This window comes from Falco naumanni, chromosome 11, assembly GCF_017639655.2.
Source record: "Falco naumanni isolate bFalNau1 chromosome 11, bFalNau1.pat, whole genome shotgun sequence".
Classification (NCBI taxonomy): Eukaryota; Metazoa; Chordata; class Aves; order Falconiformes; family Falconidae; genus Falco; species Falco naumanni.
In genome coordinates this window covers 7,555,384-7,576,435 of record NC_054064.1, presented here as the reverse complement: position 1 = coordinate 7,576,435, position 21,052 = coordinate 7,555,384, and the positions used below count along the sequence as shown (strand labels likewise).

General features: G+C 52.7%; 1 protein-coding gene across 1 annotated transcript; it reads right to left on the bottom strand.

Annotated features, from left to right (window-relative positions):
* Positions 1-2,860: 2,860 nt before the first annotated feature.
* Positions 2,861-15,639, bottom strand: RGSL1 (regulator of G protein signaling like 1). The gene is given in 16 exon segments (XM_040610863.1): positions 2,861-2,961; positions 5,461-5,567; positions 5,735-5,859; positions 6,498-6,636; positions 7,530-7,614; positions 8,266-8,312; positions 8,314-8,453; positions 8,455-8,487; positions 10,314-10,376; positions 10,949-11,904; positions 12,064-12,225; positions 12,563-12,667; positions 13,582-13,711; positions 14,477-14,552; positions 14,828-14,909; positions 15,570-15,639. Coding segments are annotated over 16 exon segments (2,421 nt in total).
* Positions 15,640-21,052: the final 5,413 nt, after the last annotated feature.

The following is a 21,052-nucleotide window of genomic DNA, read 5'->3' as shown; positions in this document are numbered from 1 at the left end:
ATTGCTGCTGGTGGAGGCCAGTCTGGTGCTGCCGTCCGGACCGAACAAGTTGGCAGGATACATGAACAGCAGTGCTGTGGCTGAAAAAGATGAAAGGGGAAAACAAGAGCTCAGGTGGTGCTGCTTGTGCTTGTGGTGTGCCAGGATGCCCCAGGTGGAGTGGTGGTGGGGGGTCTTTGGCTGCATTGCTTGGCAAGTTGACCACTCCAGAAGATTGGACAGAATTGGCAAAGGGGGAGGATGTAGCCCTAAGGGCCATTGAATCTGCTTTCAGGAGCCTGCCCTTTCCCAGTGCTTCGGATGCTTCGCAGATGCTGGCAGGGAAGTTCGGTTGGGCTTTGTTAACTGGGATAAAGGCACTGGATGATGAAGTGTTAGCTTTACAGCAGTGGGTGAAAGAGCCAGAGCATGAAAATGGGGGTTTGTGGGATACAAAAACCATAGTGCAGTAAGTTATTACTTCCAAAGTTGAGAAGAGTCAGGGTTTAACCCATAAAATTGAGCAACTGGTGCTGAGAACAGTGAATAAGCATTGGAGGCAGTATGGTACAGCTCTAGCAACTGTTGCACAGGTTAGAGCTGTTGTATCAAGTCATTCTTGGAATCCTGAGGCATGGGATGGTACCTCCTCTGGTTCAGACTCTGAGGTTGAATATGATACTGAATTGGGATTATCTTGCATGCAAGCTAGACTTAGCTCAGGTGAAAGAAGATCAGCCAGATAGGTGGTAATGTGATTGAGCAACTTAGAACATACACTCCGAAGGAATTACATGAATTTCTAACTATGTTCCAGCAGCAACCTTGTTAGCTTGGATGGTTAGAGCCTGGGATAATGGGGCAGGATCATTGGCTTTGGTGAGGGATGAGTTAAATCTAATGAGCCCTTTCTCCATGGATGATCAAGTGCAATATTATTAGGGCAGAATAGCTGGAGTGCATATTGGTGGCAATCCTGTGCCTACCTCATTACGTCGGTGGCTCTGTCCTGCTGTTGGAAGTGTATATCCTACAGCGGGTGAGCCAGCGGCAGCAGTAGGGAGTCAGCAGACCATAGGAGAAGGAACAGCCATGTTATAGCAACTAGGGGTAGCTATTGGATTAATAGATGCTGTTGGTCCTGATGGAGTAGAAATAACCCAACAAATGAAAATGCAATTTCTTAAAGGGGCCCCAAATGGGCTGAAACACCTTTTGCTGGGAACTGTGATGCCTGCTACAGGAACCGTGGGAGGCTGGGTAACCAAAAGGAGGGACTTAGCAATAGTTGGAGTATCAGAGAACCGAGCGAAAGCAGTTCAGAAAAGCAAAGTGAAAAAGCCTGGTGGAGTACCGAAAACTGCTAGCAAAGTTACCAGGAGACAAATGTGAACAGATTTGTTGCAGTCAGGAGTGTCAAGAGGCGAGATAAATGGCTTACCGACCTCACACCTTTTTTGGATTTCTAATGCTGTTGGAATGCAGAGGCTGCCTTCTAGTCAACAAAATCTCATTAAACCCTCAGCTCCCCCTGCTCCTAGCCTGCGGTGGGAGTTACCTGGGAAGAGGCCACGAAGGGAAGGGGGTCCCCCGAATCCGAGTGTCTATGGCAGCCTGCTGCGTGGGGACTGACGCCCTCATGTACCCCCACAAATGCGATGGCACTTGGGTGGGGAGATACCAGGTTTAGGTTTGGTGGATACTGGGGCAGAGGTTACCGTTTTACGTAGTGTGGTATGTCCACATAAAGCTACAACTCATCTCTGTGGGCTGGGGGGTCTGTAACTGGCAATAAGAGCTGTAGTTACTTTAGCTATCAGGAAAAAGCCTGCATTTTCTACCCTTGTGGTGTTAGCACCGATCAGTGAACGTATTTTAGGAACTGATGTATTGTTAGGTCGAAACATACAGACAATGCAGGGATTGTTTTCATTCAGGCGAAACCCTTCTTTACTGCAAGCATGAATAATTACACTGATTAGAGGATATCCAAAGCGTGACTCTGTTGAAGTACCTGGGCCTGCAGTTGTGCAAGTAAAACAATAGAGAATACCAGGGGGAAAAGCTGAAATCCAAAGACAATAGAAGCCCTTTTGGAAAACCAAATAATCCGCCTTGCTTTACTTGCCTTCAGCGGTCCAGTTTGGCCACTGAAGGAACCAGATGGTTCGTGGAGAATGACAGTGGATTCCAGGGAATTGGATGAAGCAGCCCCACCTCTCGTGGCTGTGGTACCTGACATGGTAACGTTGCTGGAGGGGGTGAGCCAGCATTTCCAAGAATGGAAAGCAGTAACTGATTTAGTGAATGCCGCCTTTTCAATTACTACTTCCGCAGCATCAGAAGACCAATTTGCTTTCACATGGAATGGTAAGTGATATACATTCCAAGTTTTACCACAAGGCTACAAACACGTTCCCACTATTTGTCATCAGCTAGTAGCAGCGGATTCGCCTGCTCCAGAACAAAAATGCACTATACGTTGTTACATTGATGATATTGTGTTTATGGGCTCCTCAAAAGTGGATGTAACTGAACAGTTAGAAGTTTTAGTAAATGCCTTCCAAGAAAGGGGGTGGGCTGTAAATCCAAAGAGAATTCAGGGGCCTGATACTGGTGTTCAATTTCTAGGGACAGTCTGGAGAGGGCACACAAAAGCTATCTCCGAAAAGGTGTGTTAACACAATTCAACAATATCGTATCAGGGACTGATGCAGGGAGCCCTAAAGCCCAACCCCCATCATAAAATTGTTTAGGTTGGTAGAGACCTTTAAGATCGTTGAGTTCAACTGTAAACCCAGTGCTGCCAAGTCCACCACTAACCCATGTCCCAGCAGCCAGAGCAACCCTTGAGAGCAGGAGCGCTCCTTTTAGTGCTGGCTCACCTTTTTGCTCCTCCAATGGCTCTTTTTTTCTTCTGGGACTGTGGCAGCAGGATCTGGATGCTTTTCAGGAGAGTGAAGACAATGATGGTGTGATTGCCTGGTGAGGGAGAAGAGATGAAGTGGTACTGTACAGTCAGCGTTCTGATGGCAAATGAGGGAGGACAGCAGGATGTGTTGTCCCCTTTGAATCCCGTGGAGCTTGTATGGAGGTCAAGGAAGGGTGGCTGACCAAGGACTTGAATTACCCGGATCTCCTTGACTGTGAAGTAGTTTGGGGGTTGCAGGGTGGGAGTGATATGTCCAACCCTGGCTCTGCTGCAGGGTTGAAGGGTCCTTGGTGGCAGATGGGAGGCTTGCAAGGAAATGGCCTTTGGGGAGATGGGTGTGCACAGCTGGCCCTATGCATAAATGTGCTCCCAGCTCTCTGCCTGCATGGGCAGCTTCTCCCAGGGGGAACTCCTTGCTCGTGCCCATGGAGCGGGGTGCAGACAGCATGTCCAGGCTCAGCAGGACAGGCCCCTCTGCTTCATTCAAAGGCCTAGGCAGTGCCACAGTGACGCCTGGTGAAGGGGGATGGATTAATGTCTGCCACCATCCCAGCTGTGCATGCACCGCATCTGTGCAAAGCAGCAACCCTCAAAATTAGAGAAAAGAAAGGTGTGCGTGATAGGAGGTGTTCTCTGGAATTGCAGGTGTTTTTCCTAGGAATTTTGGTACCTTTGAAAGGCAATCAATTTCTCCCAGCTGAAAAGCAAGCTTTTAATCTGAAGGTCAGAAAAGCAAGACCTTTATCTAAAGGTCATTATTAAAAGCGTGATAAGGCACAGAAAAAACGTCCTGAGCAAAAGGCGGCACAGGCATTAGCGCAGCCAGAAGCAGCAGCTGTCTGGGGGCTGCAGGCTGACTGGGTTTGCTGCTCTCTGGGAGTCAGGGTGCTGCAGCCAGGGCTGGCGGGCGATGCAGAGCAGGAGCCAGCCCGTGCTGCACCCCTGGGTACAGCTCTGCCCCACCACGGCGTGGTGGCACTTGCCTTTCCAACCCGGCTGCGTGTGCCAGCCGCACAGGCTAGGGCAGGAGAAACAAGAGAGGGCTGGGAGATCGCATGCTTCTTCCCAAGGCGCACCACCGGAGCTGAGGGATTCGATCTGTCTGGGCCTGGTTCTTCATCCCTGGGAGGTGCTACAAGGAGCTGTGTGGCTTGGGGACAGTTGCCCCAGGGACAGTCACTGCAGGATTCATGTCCATGTGAGAAAGATCATGGCTTCTTCTATGCATCCCCAGCTGTCCCTCCAGAGCAGTAGCTCACTGTATTCACGCTGAGGCTCTGTGTACTTAATACAGGCTGCACCACTTGGGCAGTGGTGGGGCTGTCCTAACCTTTGCAACAGTTTGCAGTGGTTAAACATCTCTCTTCCCACTGAAGACCTCGGCAAACACTTATTTTTGTCCCAGATAACACAACAGGTAGCTCCTAAGTAACTATGCCTCTGGTTTGTCACTAGCTAGCAATACATACGTGATGGGTTAGGTTTTGTCTGGGTTTTTTTCTGGTGGCAATAGGTTTTTGCATTAAAGCGACTGTTCTTAAGGTGGCCTTAGAAGTGCAGTGAGGCTCTCTAACAAGGTGAAGACTCAAGCTGAATACTGCTTGTTGGCCAGGGTAATACCCAAGGTGTGGGGTGGTTTGAGCTTATGGACATGGCTTGCTGGTCTTGGAGCACACCAGCCCAGGGGTCTGTTACCCCAGCTCAGCTGCGGAGCAGTAGCTCAAGCACCTGCCTGTAGCTATCAAAATTCTGTAACTCTGCTGATTTTAAACCCAAACTTGACAGTGATAAATGATAGGGAGCGGAACACTGGCTTTCTGACACCCACTCGACCGTCAAAGTGAGATTTTATGTGCCTATTTTGGTTTCCCCTTTAATCAAAAAATCAATTAGACAATTTCCAAATGAATATTCAGTCAAGGAGCTGGGTTGTCAGGCAAACTGGCAGCACTTAGCACCACTTTATTTGTGTGGGTTTTTTTTTTATTTAGAGTTATTCACCATATCTAAACTAAACAAGTGGATGAGGAAAGAAAAATACCTTTCCTCTGAGATGTCCTGGTGAGTGTCACCTCAAATCCTGACTAAGCTTGTTCTCCATTCCAGATCTTCTCAGCATCCTCCATGTAATGCCACTGAGCTTGGTGTTTGGCTGCATGGTGGTTCTCATTTTCCTGCTCCCATCTGACTTGCAACTCAAAACATCTGTTATTTTACTTCTGCATGAGACTATTTTTGACTTGGTTATCAAAGTAAGCAAGAGTTATGCAACACTTCTTTAGTCATGAAGTCCCTGGACCCACTTCCCTATTCCCCAAAGAAACTTCTAAAAACCCACTGGGCAATTTTGACTGAATTTGATGGAAAGGAATGATTTCAGAGATGCTTCATTTTCCAACAGGTGTGCACCACTGCACGCAAAGAAGGAGTTAGGATCTTCTAAGGGGAACCCTGTGGGGACACCAAAACCCCAGGTCTGAACATCTCTGCATTGGAAGAACAAGTTTGTGGACAAATTGGAGGAGGACAGGCACTCAGCTTATTTGGACCGTGGACGCCATACAATTTGGAAGATGTTTTTGTCCTAAGCAAGGAGATTGGCACCCTGTCCTTCACAGAGACCCGAAAGCTCCTCATCACCTTCTAGGTGCAGAACCTGTATGAGAAATACTGAAGACAGCAAACCTCCAAACAGGCATCTACAGCTGAGCTCCTGGGGAGTGTCTTATCTGTATTTTCATCATGTCAGAGAGATGGATGGCTGGAGAAAAAAGGGTGGCATCCACAGAGCCTCCCCCACCTTTGGAGAGAGGGAATAGGTACCTTCTCCAGAAGTGCATCAGGATGGGGAAGATGATGACCTTCTACCTATGGTAGAAGACACGGTTCAGTAGCCCCTTGGAAGACAAACTGCAGATTAAGTATCTCTCTTCTTCAGAGATGTTTACCTGGCCACAGAAGAGACCTTGCTTCACCAAAGTGGCTTGTAGCACTCCTGATGGGCCCTAGGCATGCTTCTCTCCCTGATCCCACCTTGCATTTTGGCAGTCTTGAAGAAGATAAACTATTTACGTCTGGGCTGCCAGTCCCAAATAGAAGGGCAGGATCCCCCTGGATTTCAGTGGAAGGCACTGTGGTGTGCTTTCCAAAGGGAAGGTAGGCAAAGTCGTGGCTACTACAAGGGGAAGAGCTGAGTGCAGCGGGAGGGGATGATGGGTGACATTGACCTCTGGAGAGTGAAAGGACTGAATTGGTGGCATGCAGTACCCATCCTGGTGCTTCAGCCCTGGTATTTCTCCAGCAGGTAGATGATTTCACCATCTCCTTGTCCACACACTTCTCAGTCTATTTGGGTCAAGTGCTAGCATGGGTCTGGTGGTGGATCACTTCCTATCCCATTGGGCCCAAGTGGAGGTCCCAAGCTCCAGATTATGCTCTGAAGCTTCACAGTGTGCTTTGATAGAGCAGATCCTGACCTCTTCTTGGTTCCCCTTTCCCCACAACGACTCGCAGCTGTGATCCAACGGTCTTGAGCAATGAGCAGGCAGCAGCCTTCAGCCTTTCTGGGAGGGTCCCAGGATCTTACCCACAACTTAGGGGGAACACCGGAGTCCAGGAAGTGTTTGATGAAGATGATGACTTTCATTTTGAAAGAAGCAACTTCCTTTTCTGTTTGTGTGTTGCAGGCTGCCAGAGCTTCAACTGAATCAGCCAGCCTGGAAAACCTGCAAAGGCACGTGGGTTTTTGCTCCAAGACAAAGCACTCTTGACTGCTAGGCTGGACAGTTGAGTTCTTGCTTGGCTTTGTGTTTGCTGGGCCAGAATAAGGGAACCACAAGGTGTGGAGCAGTGAAACAGGAGGGATGAAAAGCCACTTCCCTCTTCTACTGCTTCTCATGGTCACGGCATTCACCTGACCTGTTAAATCACTTTTCTCCTTTCCCTGGTAACTCTACAGTTCAGACCCATGGGCCACCCACAACTACATCTGAGGGGGCCTGGTGGTGAAGCAGAGGCAGTGGCACTACAGGAAAGCATGGGAAAAATCTTTTTCCTGAAAGGAAAGTGGAAGCAGCAAAAAACCAGCAAAACCTCTACTGCAACGGCGGTGGACTTCATCGTGCTTGATTTAGTTTTTCTCATAGGGACAGTCTTTCTGTTCTTCAGTTTGATGTCTGTGGGGACAGAACAGGGTTGGCCCCTTCCTCTGGTGACAGCCAGAGCCTGCTCACAACTGTCTGTAGGGCAAAGGTGCCCAGAGCTACCATGCTGATGTCTGCACGGTGAGCTTGGCTCAGGAGAGACTGGGTGCTGTGGGAATTCTTCACCTCCACATGGTTTGACCTCTTTGGCATCTGCTTTAGATAAATCCTCCCACTTCCACCCTCTCTGGCTGGATTAACACCCCAAAACATGCCTTTCAGGGGTGGCTAGGCCTCTCTCTCTCTCTCTTTCTCTTTCTGGAGTTTTCTACTGGATGATGGGATGCAAGCAGGGAAGACTGCTTGTCCAGTCCCCTAAGGGTATGCAGGAGCACCTGCAAGGGCTTGATGGTTGGGAGTCCACCTTGTTTCTAGCCTGCTCAGACTGGACCCATCAAGGGATGGGCTTTTGAGACACAAGCTTATTTTCCTTGCTTGGGCTATCCACAGCCAGTAAGGGTTTCTGAACAGGCAGCTCATTTGTTGTCTTCTTCTGGGAGTCTTCATCAGATAAAGAAGAGGGGACAGATGCCATGTTCATTCCTTCTGGCCACGATGAGCTCAGAATGCTGTATTGCGATTGTTACTTACCTTTCCTTTCCCCTTCTGTGCCCTGTTCCCATGACCTACCAGTGACACTGCGTTTCTCAGGTATGATGGAGGCCCCACAAGCTACTTAAGGGTTGCTACAGGTGACTGCTGTCACTCTCAGTGCTCTGGAAGGTGCCCAGAAACTTGATGTCATTGTCAAAACGTGACGTGAGAAGACAAAGCTGGGGTGTTACACCAGTATGGCCAGTCCCAGTGTCCACAGGAGGAGGTCAAGGTGTGGAAGTGGGGTGACAGCGGGTGTTGCTGGCTTTGGGTTTCAGTCACTTTGCTGCTGCCTCTGTCTGATCTGGCGACCCAGGCCAGTGCAGGGATGTGGCATTTGGTGCCTCTGGTACTGGCAGGAGGGAATTTGGCCCATATGTCACTGCCAAAGCTCTGATTATAGCTGATGGCTTCCAGATACCCTGTCCCAACCCACTCCATGATGTCCATGACCTGGCAGCAGTACATCTGAGTGCTACATCACTACGGGTGCACAAAATATGTTTTATCAGCTTGAGCCAACGTGAACCATGGCAGAAATTCAGAGCATCACCTTACCGGTGCTGCACAGGAAAGGTTCCACCTCTGCCTGGATGGAGGTCCCGAGTGGCAACTAATCACCAGTGCTCAGAGGAGAGACCTTCCAAGTTCCTCATGCCATGCAAGGCCTGGCTCATCTTCAAGGACTGGTTTATCCACTGGGACAGGAGGAAACATCCATCTTTCCCAACATCATGGCCTTGCTTGCACCTCTGGCATTGGGACAACACTCTGCAGAGACTGCAGTGAGAAGAGCAGAGGGTGATCGCACAGAGCACAGACCCCACCTGAGAGACCACTCCTGTGCTGTGCCTGATGGGCTAGCTGCACCTTCTACTGTACCTCAGAGTACAAACCCACCCAAGTTAGATCTCTGCTTTAGCTTTAAACCATCTGGATGAAATCTATGTGAGCTCTACAAAGCTCAGCATAGACCTTAAACCCACCCATGCAGCTGCTTAAAGCCAGCTTACATCTGCCTGCATCTGGGATGTCCTGGGGACATGCAGCAGGTCCCCCAGGTAGCGCAGACAACGGCGTGCCAGCAATTCAGCAGCTTTCCTAAAGAAATCAACATCCACCCAGGAGGGCTGTAAAGAACCCCGACGGTGTCCCAGGCAGAGAGATAACCTCATGTGCCTTTTGGGTTGGCTGCTATCCCTGGGGCTGGGGCTGGCCCGTGCCCTGGGGATACCTCCCTCGCCCACCGCTGAGACCCTCCTGCGGGTTTTGGCCCTCCCCGCCAGCGAGCAGTTTGCACGGCTTGCCAAGCAGCAGAGTCAGAGCAGCTGGTTCCTGACCAAGATACAGGCTGCTGAGAGGAAGCACCAAAAATATCCCCGCTAAGCCCCCGAGCAGTTCCCTGATATCAGTGCAGCGAGACCCGGGAGGAAGCTGGCATGGGGGATGGTGCCTGCCGAGAGCCATGGCCTTGACACCTGCCGGGGTGCTAATTGCACTCCCAGACCCGGACGCTGCTCTGAGGGGTAATTTCCTTGACAAGAGATGCTTCAAAACCTGGGGGGCTAATTAACTTGCAGCCAAGAGCATTTCATGAATCAGGGTCAGGAGTGGCCAGCTGACTTTTCCAAAACGCTCACCTCTCGCTGACTGAGATGCTGGCATCTCTGCAAGCCAGGTCCTTGGGGGCACTAGCCCTGACAGCCTCTCCTTGCTATTTCCAGGATCAGCTGGTGATTTTTTAAATTTTTTTTTTTTTTGGGGGGGTGGGGTGGAGAGACCTAAGGGTTGGTTTGAAGAACACTGCAGCGAGCAATATTGCCTGCATTTGTTGTGCAGGGACCCAAGCAGCTGGGATGCTGGGGGGGGGGGGTCTGTCCGCAAGGAGGTTTCTGGGTGTAAGGTTAGCATGTAGGGTGTTGATAACCAGGGGGTATTAGTGGGATTTCCCACTAGGAGGGGACAATAGTCTGGGAAGATGAGTGCTTGTGTGACTGCTTTTTTAAAATCATCCCTTTACACAGTGGAAAAAATAATGTGGAAAACTTGAGGTTGAATCATAGGCTAAAAGGCTGCATGCCCCCTTTCCCCAGCGTGTTGGCCAGGCACTCATGCTGAAACGGGGACATACGTGTGTGCGTCTGCGTTTGAGTCACATTAATGGTGCTGTTTGCTGTGGACAAGGAAAAAAAGAGGGAGAGTTAATACCCAGACGTGGGCAAACTTGAGGCAGTTACCCAGTGCACTGCCTGCTCCGGGTCTCACCCCTGCCTACCCTGAAAGGCTGCGTTTAAGTGTCTCCTTGCTTTTGGGCCAGGTCATGGCCCATCTCAGGGGAGCTCCTGCAGGGTGTGCCTGCAGCGCTGCTGATTTGCAGGATGCTGTGGTGGAAGAGCTGTGTGTGAATCGTTGCTCCAGGCAGCTGGAGCAGAGCAGGTTCTGCCCTATTGCCCTGTGGCAGCGTTGGCTGGGGGACACTGTGGGATGCTGGACCACTGCAGCTGCTGCTGGGCTTCTCCTCCCTCCCTCTCTCCCAACTTTTCACATTCCCACTGGTGCCTGCACACCCCATGAGGGTGCCCGCGTACCCTGTGCATCCCCTTTACCATAAACTGGAGGAACGTCCTGTCATCATCAGCCAGAAATTCCTCAGAGAAGCAGCAGAGCACCTGAGGAGGAGCGCAGGTGGGTTGTCCTCAGGCAGTGCTCCAGCAGCAACCGCCACCCCCAGCCCCACCATACCCTGAGGCTGCAGTGGTGACACTGTGGGCAGGTTACACCTCTCTGAGATGCCCTGGGCAGGCCTGCTAGGATCTGTACACCCAGGCTGGTCCACTGAGCTGCTCAGAGGCTGCCCAGTAGGGTTTGGGTTTTACATGTGTTTTACTCATGTGCTGGAACCACTGACTCGGATGCAAAGGGATGGCTGCTGCCTTGCCACCCCCTGGCCCTTGGCATGTGCATGTGACAAGTGAGGTTAACAGCTGCTAAATGACTGCTCGCCTCTGCTCCACTGCCCCACGTTCCAGTGAGTATGCTCCCCTCCACTGGCCTGGCACATCTTTGTCACTGGTTCCAGCGCAAGGTAGCATGTCACAGTAAATTTTGCCTTTCCTAATCAGTTCTCACCATCTTTTTCCAAATACCTCTTCTTAAACATGCCCACAGCCCTCACACCAGCCCAGGGGTGCCAATGCCAGCTGTACCTTCTGGCTTGACCACTGCCAGCACCACTTTGTACCTTGCAAATCTCCTTCTGGGCTCTGAATATCCAGAGGGAGATTTCTGCAGACATCAGATGGTTCCTCAAGTTCCTGAGAGTCCTGGTATCCAAGGGAAGCTGCTGAATGGTGTTCTCCAGGTAAGTCTTGCATATCTGCCTCCCAATCAAATGATGCAGGAAGAAACTGTTTTCTTTGTTGGGCTCCAGCACCACAGGCAGAAATTCCTCCAGGTCACACGACAGGTCCAGGAGACAAGTCTCCACAGACCAGTCCTGGTGCTTCAAGAAGTCCCTGAAGGGCCGTCCCGTGAAGGTCTCAGCACTAAGGGCCCAGGGAAGGAAACTCAAGGTCTTGATGGGCTTTTTCAGGCATGGCAGCTGGATAAGGGGTGCAGAGGAACACAGGTTAGAGAGGACTTTCTCTTCACAGAGGTTTTCCAGGTGAAAGACCTGCTCTGCATTGGGTCTAGGTCTTTCGGGAGAAGTTGCTCCACCTTTGCCTCCAAAGGCAGTGTTTGCAGGCTGTTCTGACTGCTGATGAAACGATCCCAAAGCATCCAGACATGATTTCTTTGTGCTCTCAGCTGGCCGCAGCTGCCTTTCTGGTTGCACCTGAAAATTGGGCACCTTCATTTCTTGAGTGTCTCTTCCCACCTTGAGCAGAGCCCAGATCTCTGCTTTGGGCTTCTTGCTGCAGTAGGGCCCTGACAAACCCTGACTCCTTTCAATACACGTTGGGTAGAGGTTCTCAGAAAAACCTGAGGGCTCCTGCGAGCTGGCCCATAATAAACGCTCCCAATATTCCTGCAGCAGGGCCTGGCATGATTTCTCTTCCTTCGTGCCCATCTTGCAGTGGATGAGGAATTTAGGGAGCCATTAACTCTGAATCATAAAAAGTGCCCGTTACTGCATCTTGCTCAGCATCTCTCTGCTGGTGCTGATGGGCTGAACATGCTTGGCTTTCAGCAGTGATCCTGAAATGGGTGCAGGGGATTACGATGGGGTGATGGCTCCATGCAGACCATTCCTCAGCCAAACAAAGCTGGTGATGGTATCCCATCTCCTTCAGAGCATCCAGGAAAGGCCACCTCTCTGGAAGGGCACTGCTTGTCCCCAGCTCCCATGTTTCTTACCAACAGTGGTCCTGCAGAGAGTGATGATGCTGAAGCCTTCACGCAGGTGAGTGGCTTTCAGCCTGTGCAGCAAGGCTAGGTAGAGGTTCCTCTGCTTTGCATCTGACTCGTCAAGTGCCAGAAGCCTTTCAGTGGCAAGCCAGAAGTTGGTCAGTTCTTCCCCTATGGATCAGACAAGGGACAGGAGTTGGAGGGAGTCTCTGAAAGCCCTGCTAATGAGCAAAGCAGCTTTTTTTTAAAAAAAAAAAATAAAAGGGGAAAGATCACCTGGATGAACAGAGGGGACAGTGTAGAGAAGAGCCAGGGTTATGCATCTCCCCAATGTCCAGTGCCCATGCTGGGGCTCTGCTGCTGGCTCATCTTCCAGGGCTCTATCTGGGATCACAGTGTCTCCTGTCCTGCTGGTGCTTACCCGTGCCCCCAGGCTCCATGCCAGTGTCGCACCAGGCAGCTCACCTGCGGCTGGCTGAGAAGGGACTGCCGAGCATCCCATGCCCACCTGCTGTTCCTTGGATGAAGGTCTGAAAGTGCCACATGCCCTGGCTCCTGCTGATGCACTTGTCCAGCAGCCACTGGTCAGCACTTGGCCAATTCAGCAGTTTTGCTGTTGGAGAGAGCACAGAGCAGCACGGCATCAGGGCTGCATGCAGGAGCAGCCCCTGAGAAAGCCCTCCAGACCCCACCAGCATCCCTGACAGAGGCTGCCAGAGGGCAGCAGTGCTGCAAGCCAGGAGCCCAGCAAATCCCACTGAAACGGGAGTTTCAGACAGGTTGTGAGATGCATGTGTGGCGTTTGCAAAGACAACCCGCTCATGTCCGTGACAGTCTGCCCAGCTATCGTGCCTCTTCCCCTTTGCAAACATCCGTCTTTTTTGCTTGAGTTTGGGGCTTGCCCTCAACACCCTTTCACCATGAGGTTCAAGCCGGCTGGAGAAGCAGCAGCAACGCACCCAGAAGCAGCACGGCGTACTTGCTGCCACAGCTTTCCAGCGGCCTTCCCTCGTGCTGACAAAGCGGTTGGCTGGGCTTAGATGGCTCCGTTTGGGAGTAAACAGCAGTAAAGTTCGGACTTGCTGCCAGCAAGACAGACCATGGTATAGCCCTGTTTTTCCAGTGGAGGATGCAGATGAGGAGCATATTGCGATACAGTGCGAGAGCCCTGGGTACCCTGCACAGCAGCAAACCGCAAACATCAGGACCCCTGTTTCCCATGCCCTGGGATGCTCTCCAGCCACGCTCCACCCATCAACTGCATGGTAAACCCCGCTAAGCAGCCGTTTCAGCTCAATGGCGTGCAGGCAGTGAGCCTGTACCCCTGGCTGTGGGGTAAAGCCCTGCTCATCTCGTGGAAACGCTGGGATCTGCTGCATGCCTATAAATGGGACGTGCGATGCCTTTTCAACCTGGAGCAGAGGCACAACCCGCTGGGCAGGCACCAGGCGGTGACAGCCCCAGTGAGAGGAAGCTCTGCTGTGGCAGCGAAGCCACTCTGATTTCTTTTGTGCCACAGTGACTCACCTGCTTCCCCCGACCGACTGAAACCCAGGAGCTTCTGGCAGAGGATGAAGTGGAGGCACAGGCTGGATTTGCAGAAGTGAGGCAGCCGGTGCTTTTCCAGCCAAGCCAGTAAAGCCGGGGGGCTGGGATCCTGCGTTGCAACCCCCATGCCCAAGGAGAAGATTAGGCTGTGAGCAAGGAGCCGTCTCTTGCCTGGGGATTAGGGTGAGTAACGGGCCCTGGCTACAGGGGAAGGAGGCAGGGGAAGGCGCCCTGTTGCTAGACAGCAGTGCAAGCCACCCCCATGCTGAGAAAGAAGGGGGATGCTCCAGCTATAGCCCCTTGCCTGCATCCCCGTGAGCTCTGCCTGCAAAGCTGGGAGATCCGGCGCTGCGTGGCTTCTGGCAAGGCTGCCTCTCCTCACAGCCTGCCTGCTTTCCCCGAGCCCAGGCAGGAAGGCACGGCAGCTTTCTAGCAGCCTGGAGGAGCAGGTTCCCTTTTGCTACGGGATCTGAGCACTGCTAGCAGTGCTCGTGGCTGTGGGGAAGGGGGACATCCATGGGGAGAGCTGAGCTGCTTTGAGCATCAACAGGACTTCACTCCCGATGAATTCAGGAGGAATACAGGACACAGAGGGTTGATATTTCTGTCCTCCTTCTCTGCCACCACACATGCTCTCCTTAACTCCAGCTATCCATGTTTACTGAGGGCTGGATGGACCCCATAAACTGCACCAGGACTTTAAATGACTTGTGCTCCTCCCAGGGCTTAACAGCAAAATTACACCTGGGTTTGAAATAATCTCCTGGCTGCATGAGCTGGAGAGCCAGAGAGTGGCCTTGGTAAAGAAGAAGTGGCTCCTTCCCCTCCTGCCCTGTGCCTTTCCTCCCCCTCCTTACTAGGGGTGTTTTCTCACCGGGTGGATTGGCAGCTCTGGCCAGAGGTCCCACCAGCCCGTGCTGCTGATGTAAATGGGTGCCTGGCCAAAAACCTGTACCAAAAGGAAAGGGGAGAGCTGAAAGAGATGGAGGGTGGCAGGGGAGCCCAGAGCCCAGCTGTTCTAGTTAGTCCTCGCTACAGAGAAGGGCATCCCCTTCCTTTTCAGACCTCTACCTCCAAGCTGAGGTCCTCAGGTTTCCCTGATTTTTCTGGCCTGAGTGTGGTGTATTCCAGATTTTCCTGAGGCCTCTAACACCACAGAAGCTGAAAGTTCACCTGAGAAGAGCTCAGAAAGGTCCCAGGCTTTATGGTACAGAGTAGACTTATGGGAAGATTGAGAAACATGTTGAAAAAGTCGACAAAAACATCATCTTTCGGGAGAAGCCCCATGTCCATGGAGGCTGTGGTTGCTGTAAGGGGGAGAAGAGAGAATTACCCAGGCTTTGTGTCACCAAATGCGATATAAATGTGAACCAAAGGATGAGTTTGAGAGGGACAGCTTTAGGGAATGTGTGGTGTGGGCTTGTCCTGTGCACACGCAGGAGGATTTGGACCTGGGACAGTCCATGAAATTTGGGTCCCAGAGCACCCACGTGCTCTGGGTGGGAGGCACGGGGTGTTTGGAAAGCACCAGGCTCAGCTTTTGCCTGTAAGAGCAAAAGTACATAGTTCACGGAGGCTGAGCACAAATGCAATGGCATCTGTAGGGCAGGAGAAAGGAGGTGCTGTGGCTCGAGGGGACAACCTGCATTCCTCCACCTTACCCAGACAGCAGGCATGACCCTGCTATCATGGAAAGGATCCATGTGCTGTGCTCTAATGCTGCTGCTCCAGCCCCACTGCCTTGGTGCCCTAGGAGTCCTCTTGCTCAGGTTCTGGTAGCAAATTGCCCCAAATTAGCAGGTGCCATCAGGCTGAGGGCAGGTTGTGGTTCTGGGTAGAGTGACAATCACTGCAGACCCCCACCCCATCCACCCAGGACATCAAGACAGTGTGCCAGTGTCCCGCTATGCTGTGAAGTGGGATCCTGAAAGGTCTGGACAGAATGGGGTGGGCTGGCATCAGCCTACTGATGGGTGGACGCCCTTGGAAATGTCCACTTGTGTGAAGGCAGAGCTGTGTCACAGGGAGGACCCACATTTCGGAAGCTTAACGCTCCTTTTTCCCCTCTGTCCCCTTTGGGGTGTGCTTAGAGGGGCTGAAGCTCCCAGCAAAAGTAATTCACCAGTGACCATTATGCTGCCATGTTCTGGGGATGGGTTCCAGAGCACCACGCCCTTTGTGACGTGCTTGTCCCATTGAGTCTTTAGGGGGGCTGCAGGGCTCTCGGAGACAGCAGGGTTCTCAGCATCTCTCCCTTTGAGGTCTTTCAGGGAAACGTCACTTTTTTAAATCAGCAGCTCTGCAAACATACTTGGGCAGTCCTGAAATTAAGCCTTTCCCCTTGCCCCATTTGGGCAAACTTCGTACCTTCAGACCAGGTTCTTTGGTAGCACCTGGGCACTGCGCGGTGGCTGCTGTCAGCATGTCTGCTTAGGTGGTGACAGAAATTTTAGAGGAGACCCTGCTACATCTGCCCCAGACAAACAACGCAGATTTCTTCTTAGCTGTCCTGCTTCATCAGATCTGGGGCTGAGACCCAACCTTGGAGACTCCCCAGTGGGAAGAGGAGAAAAAAAGAAGGAACCACATCTCTCTTGCAGCAGCAGTGACCTGTTTCCCTGGCAGGAGGAGGAACCTGCTCCCCAGGTGGGTATTTGTTTGCCCTGTCTGTAGCCAGGGCTGCTACTGCCCTCCAGGCTCTGGGCACCGTGGTGCCTGGGGTCTCCGACGTGCCTTGTAGCAGAGCAGCGGGTCTGCCTACCCGGGGCTCTGTGCTTTGGTGGGAGTGGGAAAGGTTTCACGGTCTGTGGAGAGTGTGGGGCAGGGGTTTTGGTGGCTTCTCCTGCACTGCACATCTCCTCTGTGCTTGCCTAAGCGGGAGGGGGGGGGGGGGGGGGGGGGGGGAGGGCTGCAGGATAGACCCTGCCAACCTTCTGTCGCTAAGAAGCCCTGAGCTTTCTCATTCTGGCCACTAATGAAACACCATCGCGTTCTGCCGAGCGTCGTGTCCCCTTCTGCTGCCGTGGCTGCAGCCCCTGCTGTTCTCACCGGTGTGGGCAGGTTAAAAAACACCTACCGGTGTGCAGCACCCCCGGAGCCAGCCCTGCGCGGGGCGGGGGGTACCTGGGGTGGGACAGACACCCGCACCCCGCCGCGTCCCCAGGAGCGGGGCCACCTCACGAGGTGGCGCTGTCAGACCAGGAATGTGAAGCTGTCCCCAGCAGCCACAGGGCGCTGCAGCTCAGCAACGGCTGGGTGACGCCACAGTCGCTATTAGTACGGGGACCATTTCGAATTTATTGTGGGGCTGGTGACCCCAGAGTGACAGTCCTGGGCTGGCTCCGGCTCATGCCACCACCCTGAGCGAGTGAGCTCGTTTCTTTGTGCATCGCTGTGCTGCCCTGGGCGCGGGAGGATAGCTGGTGCTGTACCGAGCCGGGAGGGACACGGCAGAGCTTTAGGTTAAGCATGTTAGAGATCACACCTGAACTGTCCTGTGCACACACGTGTGCCCTGGGGAGGTGACATCCCACCCTGCTGCAAGGCACTGGGCCACCATTGTTGAATCTGTTGGGTCCAACAGCAGCGGGTGGTGTACATGTCCTCATGGCGCACGTGGGATGCAAGTCCTCATGGTGACAACGAAGGGATGTTGTCAGTCCTTCAGGTGATGCTTTGCTTTCTGGGAGGTGGGGGTGAGGACTGGCTGGTGCCTGGCTGCAGGAGGGCTTGGCGGTGCCTGCCCTGTGTCAGCTGCTGCGGGGACAGGGCTGAGCGCAGCCCCTTGGGAATGCATGTATGCTCCCCTTCCTTCGGTCACAGCCCGGGCACATTGGCTGGTGACTATGCCAAAAACCCAAACTGACATGGGGAAGGGGCAGCCGTGAGCCACAAAACATCTGCTTGTTGTAGTGGTGCCGGCAGAGCTGCAGGAAGGAGTTATGGTAGACCCTGAGGAGGAGTAGCTCCGATCACAAATTCATCAGGATTTATGCCCCTAAGCCCCAAGAGATGAGAGGAGGGGTTAGGGATGAGCTGGCATAGTGGCTGTCTCACACATGAAAGACTCAAAAAGTCCTCAGAGAAAGGTTGCAATTGTCAAAAAAATTAAAAAAAGAAAAAAAGAATTTTCAGTTGACAACTGAGCAGATGCCCGGTGAGAGCCTCAGAGGTTGCCGTAGCCCTGCTGGTGCCCGTCAGGCTCCGGGCTGACCTTGGCAGGACTTTGCCGGTCTGTGCCAGGGAAGGGCCAAGGTTGTGAACAGGAACAGGCTGACACAGTTACTGTGGGAGTGCACAGGGCCATTTCCATGGAGCTTCTCCCCAAGAGGAGACCCCCAGGAGGTCTGGCAGGATGGAGCTCCACTCAGCCTGGCCGCAGCTCCCCGGGCTTTGCTCGGTGCATGCATGGACACATCTCCTCTGTTCGTCTTGCTGCAACAGCTCCTTGAAAAAGGAGTTCATGTGAGCTGTGTGGCTACTAAGGGGAAAAAAAAAAAAACCAAACCCCACAACTTAAAAAAATAGAGGTTTAAAAAAACAGGTGGAGACGTGAGCACAGCCCAGATTTAGAAGAAGGCTTGGAGAGGAGCACAGAGTGGCTGGACTCTTTGTACAAAGATAAGGGCAGGGCTGCAACACCAAACACGTCAGAAGGGCTTTCCTCCCCCTCTGTTCGAGCCCAAATTACCCATGTCCTCCGCCCCCCTGCTCCTGGGGTGGCCGTGGGGCTGGGGCTGGCCTTCTTACCCAATATAAGCTGGCACAGCTTGCCGTGGTGGCGAAGTCCAAGGCTGCCCGATGGTGGGGTCAGCCCCTCTGCCTGCGGCTGCTGGGCGCTCACAGCCTCCCCAGGCAGCCCAACCTGCCCCTTGCCATGCCATGGGGGGTGTGTGGGGGTGTCCCCTCCTCCCACCTGCAGTCGGTACCCACCCACCCATGACAACCCTGAACACCCTGGCATTACTTTTGATCTCAGGTGATGGTGTACAGCCCCTGCAAGCTGGGAAGCTCGAGCATGAGGGAGCAGTGCTTGTACTTTGCTGCACAAGCCTGCTCTCCCTCTAGCGTAACTGTCACACACCCAGAGTGAGCTTTTGGGGGAAGATCTGGGTTTTTTTCTGTCCGATACAGCCTCAGCCTGTTCTCATATAAACAGTTCAGGACACGTCAAAGACTGTCAGCCATGGGTATGATCCTTTGGGACCCACAGCACCTTAAAACTGGAGTTGTCTGAGGTCTCAGGTATGGCAGTTCAGCTTGAAATATTAATTCCTTTCTTGAACGTATTAGGATCATTTTTTTTCTACCTGAGTGTCACGCTCAATCTCCTGGGTTTGTAAAACTTGTTTGCTCAGCCAGGACATCTCTGGTATATCCTTATATTAATTAGAAGTATTTTTGAGCCTATTGCCATCTGTCTTGTAGTTTCTTTGTTTGGGACTGACCGTGAAGGCTGGGCTCTGACCTGTTACACCTGCCAGCCCCTGCAGCGGGCTCTGTTTGCTTGCCTCTTCTCCAGCTAAAACAAAATCACTTGTGTAACCTTGTACAAGTGTCCGGGTCTGTTGGCTTCACCAGTCCAGCTTAGGCACGTGTTGTGGCAGAACGGGGATCTAATTCAGCCATAAGAGACAACAGCACTTTGGAGTTACCTTTTATAAGTTCCAGTGTTGGGCCTGGATCCCACCATTTAATCCACTTGGGCAGTGCTTTGAGGATTTCTGCACTCTCACTTAGGGAGCTGTGAAGTGTATTAGGCTGAAATTAATCTGCCAGGCACAGCGAACGCGGCCCTGACCTAGCTGGGAGTGCATTTAGCAGCATGAGCAGTGCTAATAAAAAAAAAAAAAAGACAAAAAAAAAAAAACCAACAAAACCAACCCTGCCAATGCACACTGTGACCAATTTCCAACTGCAGGGAAAGGCATGTGCTGAGCGCTCCCTGGGATATTCTCCACCCTTGTACAGAGCAAAGCGAGCCAAGCAATTTCTAGGTCTCAAATCCCGTCTGCCCCTGATGTTCTCATCTTCCAGCTTCCCCTGGCTGCTTTTGAAGGCAAGCACATGTTTCTCAGCAGCAGCCTGTGCTCGCTGAAGACACTCAGCCCCTGCGCCGGGTCTGCACACGCGCAGGGCAGAGCGGGTGACAGGTAGGTGCTGCCTGCCCGAGTCGCTGCCACACCTGCCTTCAGCTGGCACCAGCGATGCCCCTTCTGCCAAGAGCCTTCCCCGGGGGGAGCTGGCTGCTGGGGGACCAAAGTGGGCATGGGGCATGGCGACTGGCATGAAGGTGGCTGAGAAAGGGGTGAAGAGGGTGGCCCAAGCAAGTGGGGCTTTTGCACAAGGCTTTCCTGGCTGCTGTGGGCCAAGACCCCTCTTCCCCCAAATGCACGTGGGTGCCCATTGTAACTGAGCTGCATGAGGAGGGAGCTTTTTGCCATTTGCATGTGCCTCTGCATGTTCACTAATTTGCTTTCCTAAATTGCCCTTCTGTGCAGCCCAGGTAATCTGCTGTGAGCCCTCTGGTCACCAGCCCTTGGCTACCCTTGACCCTGGCAGCATCTTCAAAGGGAGCATGGGCCTGCTGCGGAGCCTGCAATGTTTGCTCACTTATCGGGCGAGCAGCTACCGCCTCCCTGCCTTGGGGGGTTTCATCAGCCTTCCACAGCCATCCAGGAGAGACCAACCTGCCACTGCTGCTTGCACAAGGTCAGTCCCCCCCAGTGCAGATGTTTTCCCCGCCCCGTGGCCAACTCCCTGTCCTCAGTCGGTTACTGCTGTCCCAGTCTTACCTGTGCGGCTTGGTATTTAAGCGCTTGCTCGTCTTACTAAGGGATTAGGTTTATTTTTTCCAACCCTCAGTAATCACGGGTAACAGGGGCTGCATCTTCAGTTCCTCCAGCCCCATGAGCTACTCCGGAGCCCAGGTCCCAGCGGCGGTGGACATGCTGCGGTGGGTCCAAGCCGAGGCCGCTGTGGCTGGTGGTAGGCAGAGATGGAGGTGATGCAGCTCCAGGACATCCAGCCTATGTCTGGACTTCGGGTGAAACACACTTTGGGTGCATTTCAGTTCCTTACACGGGACCTCGCAGCCCAAAGCACTTTCCTGGATGGGTCTGAAAATGGTATTTCTGAATTTGCAAGTGTCTTAATTGTTGGGCATGGGGAGAGGAGAGATGCTGAAGATGTCCCTGCTCATTGCAGGGCAGGGGTTGGACTAGATGACCTTTCAAGGTCCCTTCCAACCCAAATTACTTTACAATTCTATCTATGTTCGTCCCTCCTCCCTCCCAGCTGTGCCATTGATAGAGGCTGGGGCATTCTGGGTGCATCAGGTCTCCTCCCAGGATCTAACTGGTCATAACAAAATGGACCGTTCCTCCTCCCTGGATGTGCAACATCTGTTTTTAAAAGAGAAATAATTACTTTCTACTTCAGAATGTATTTT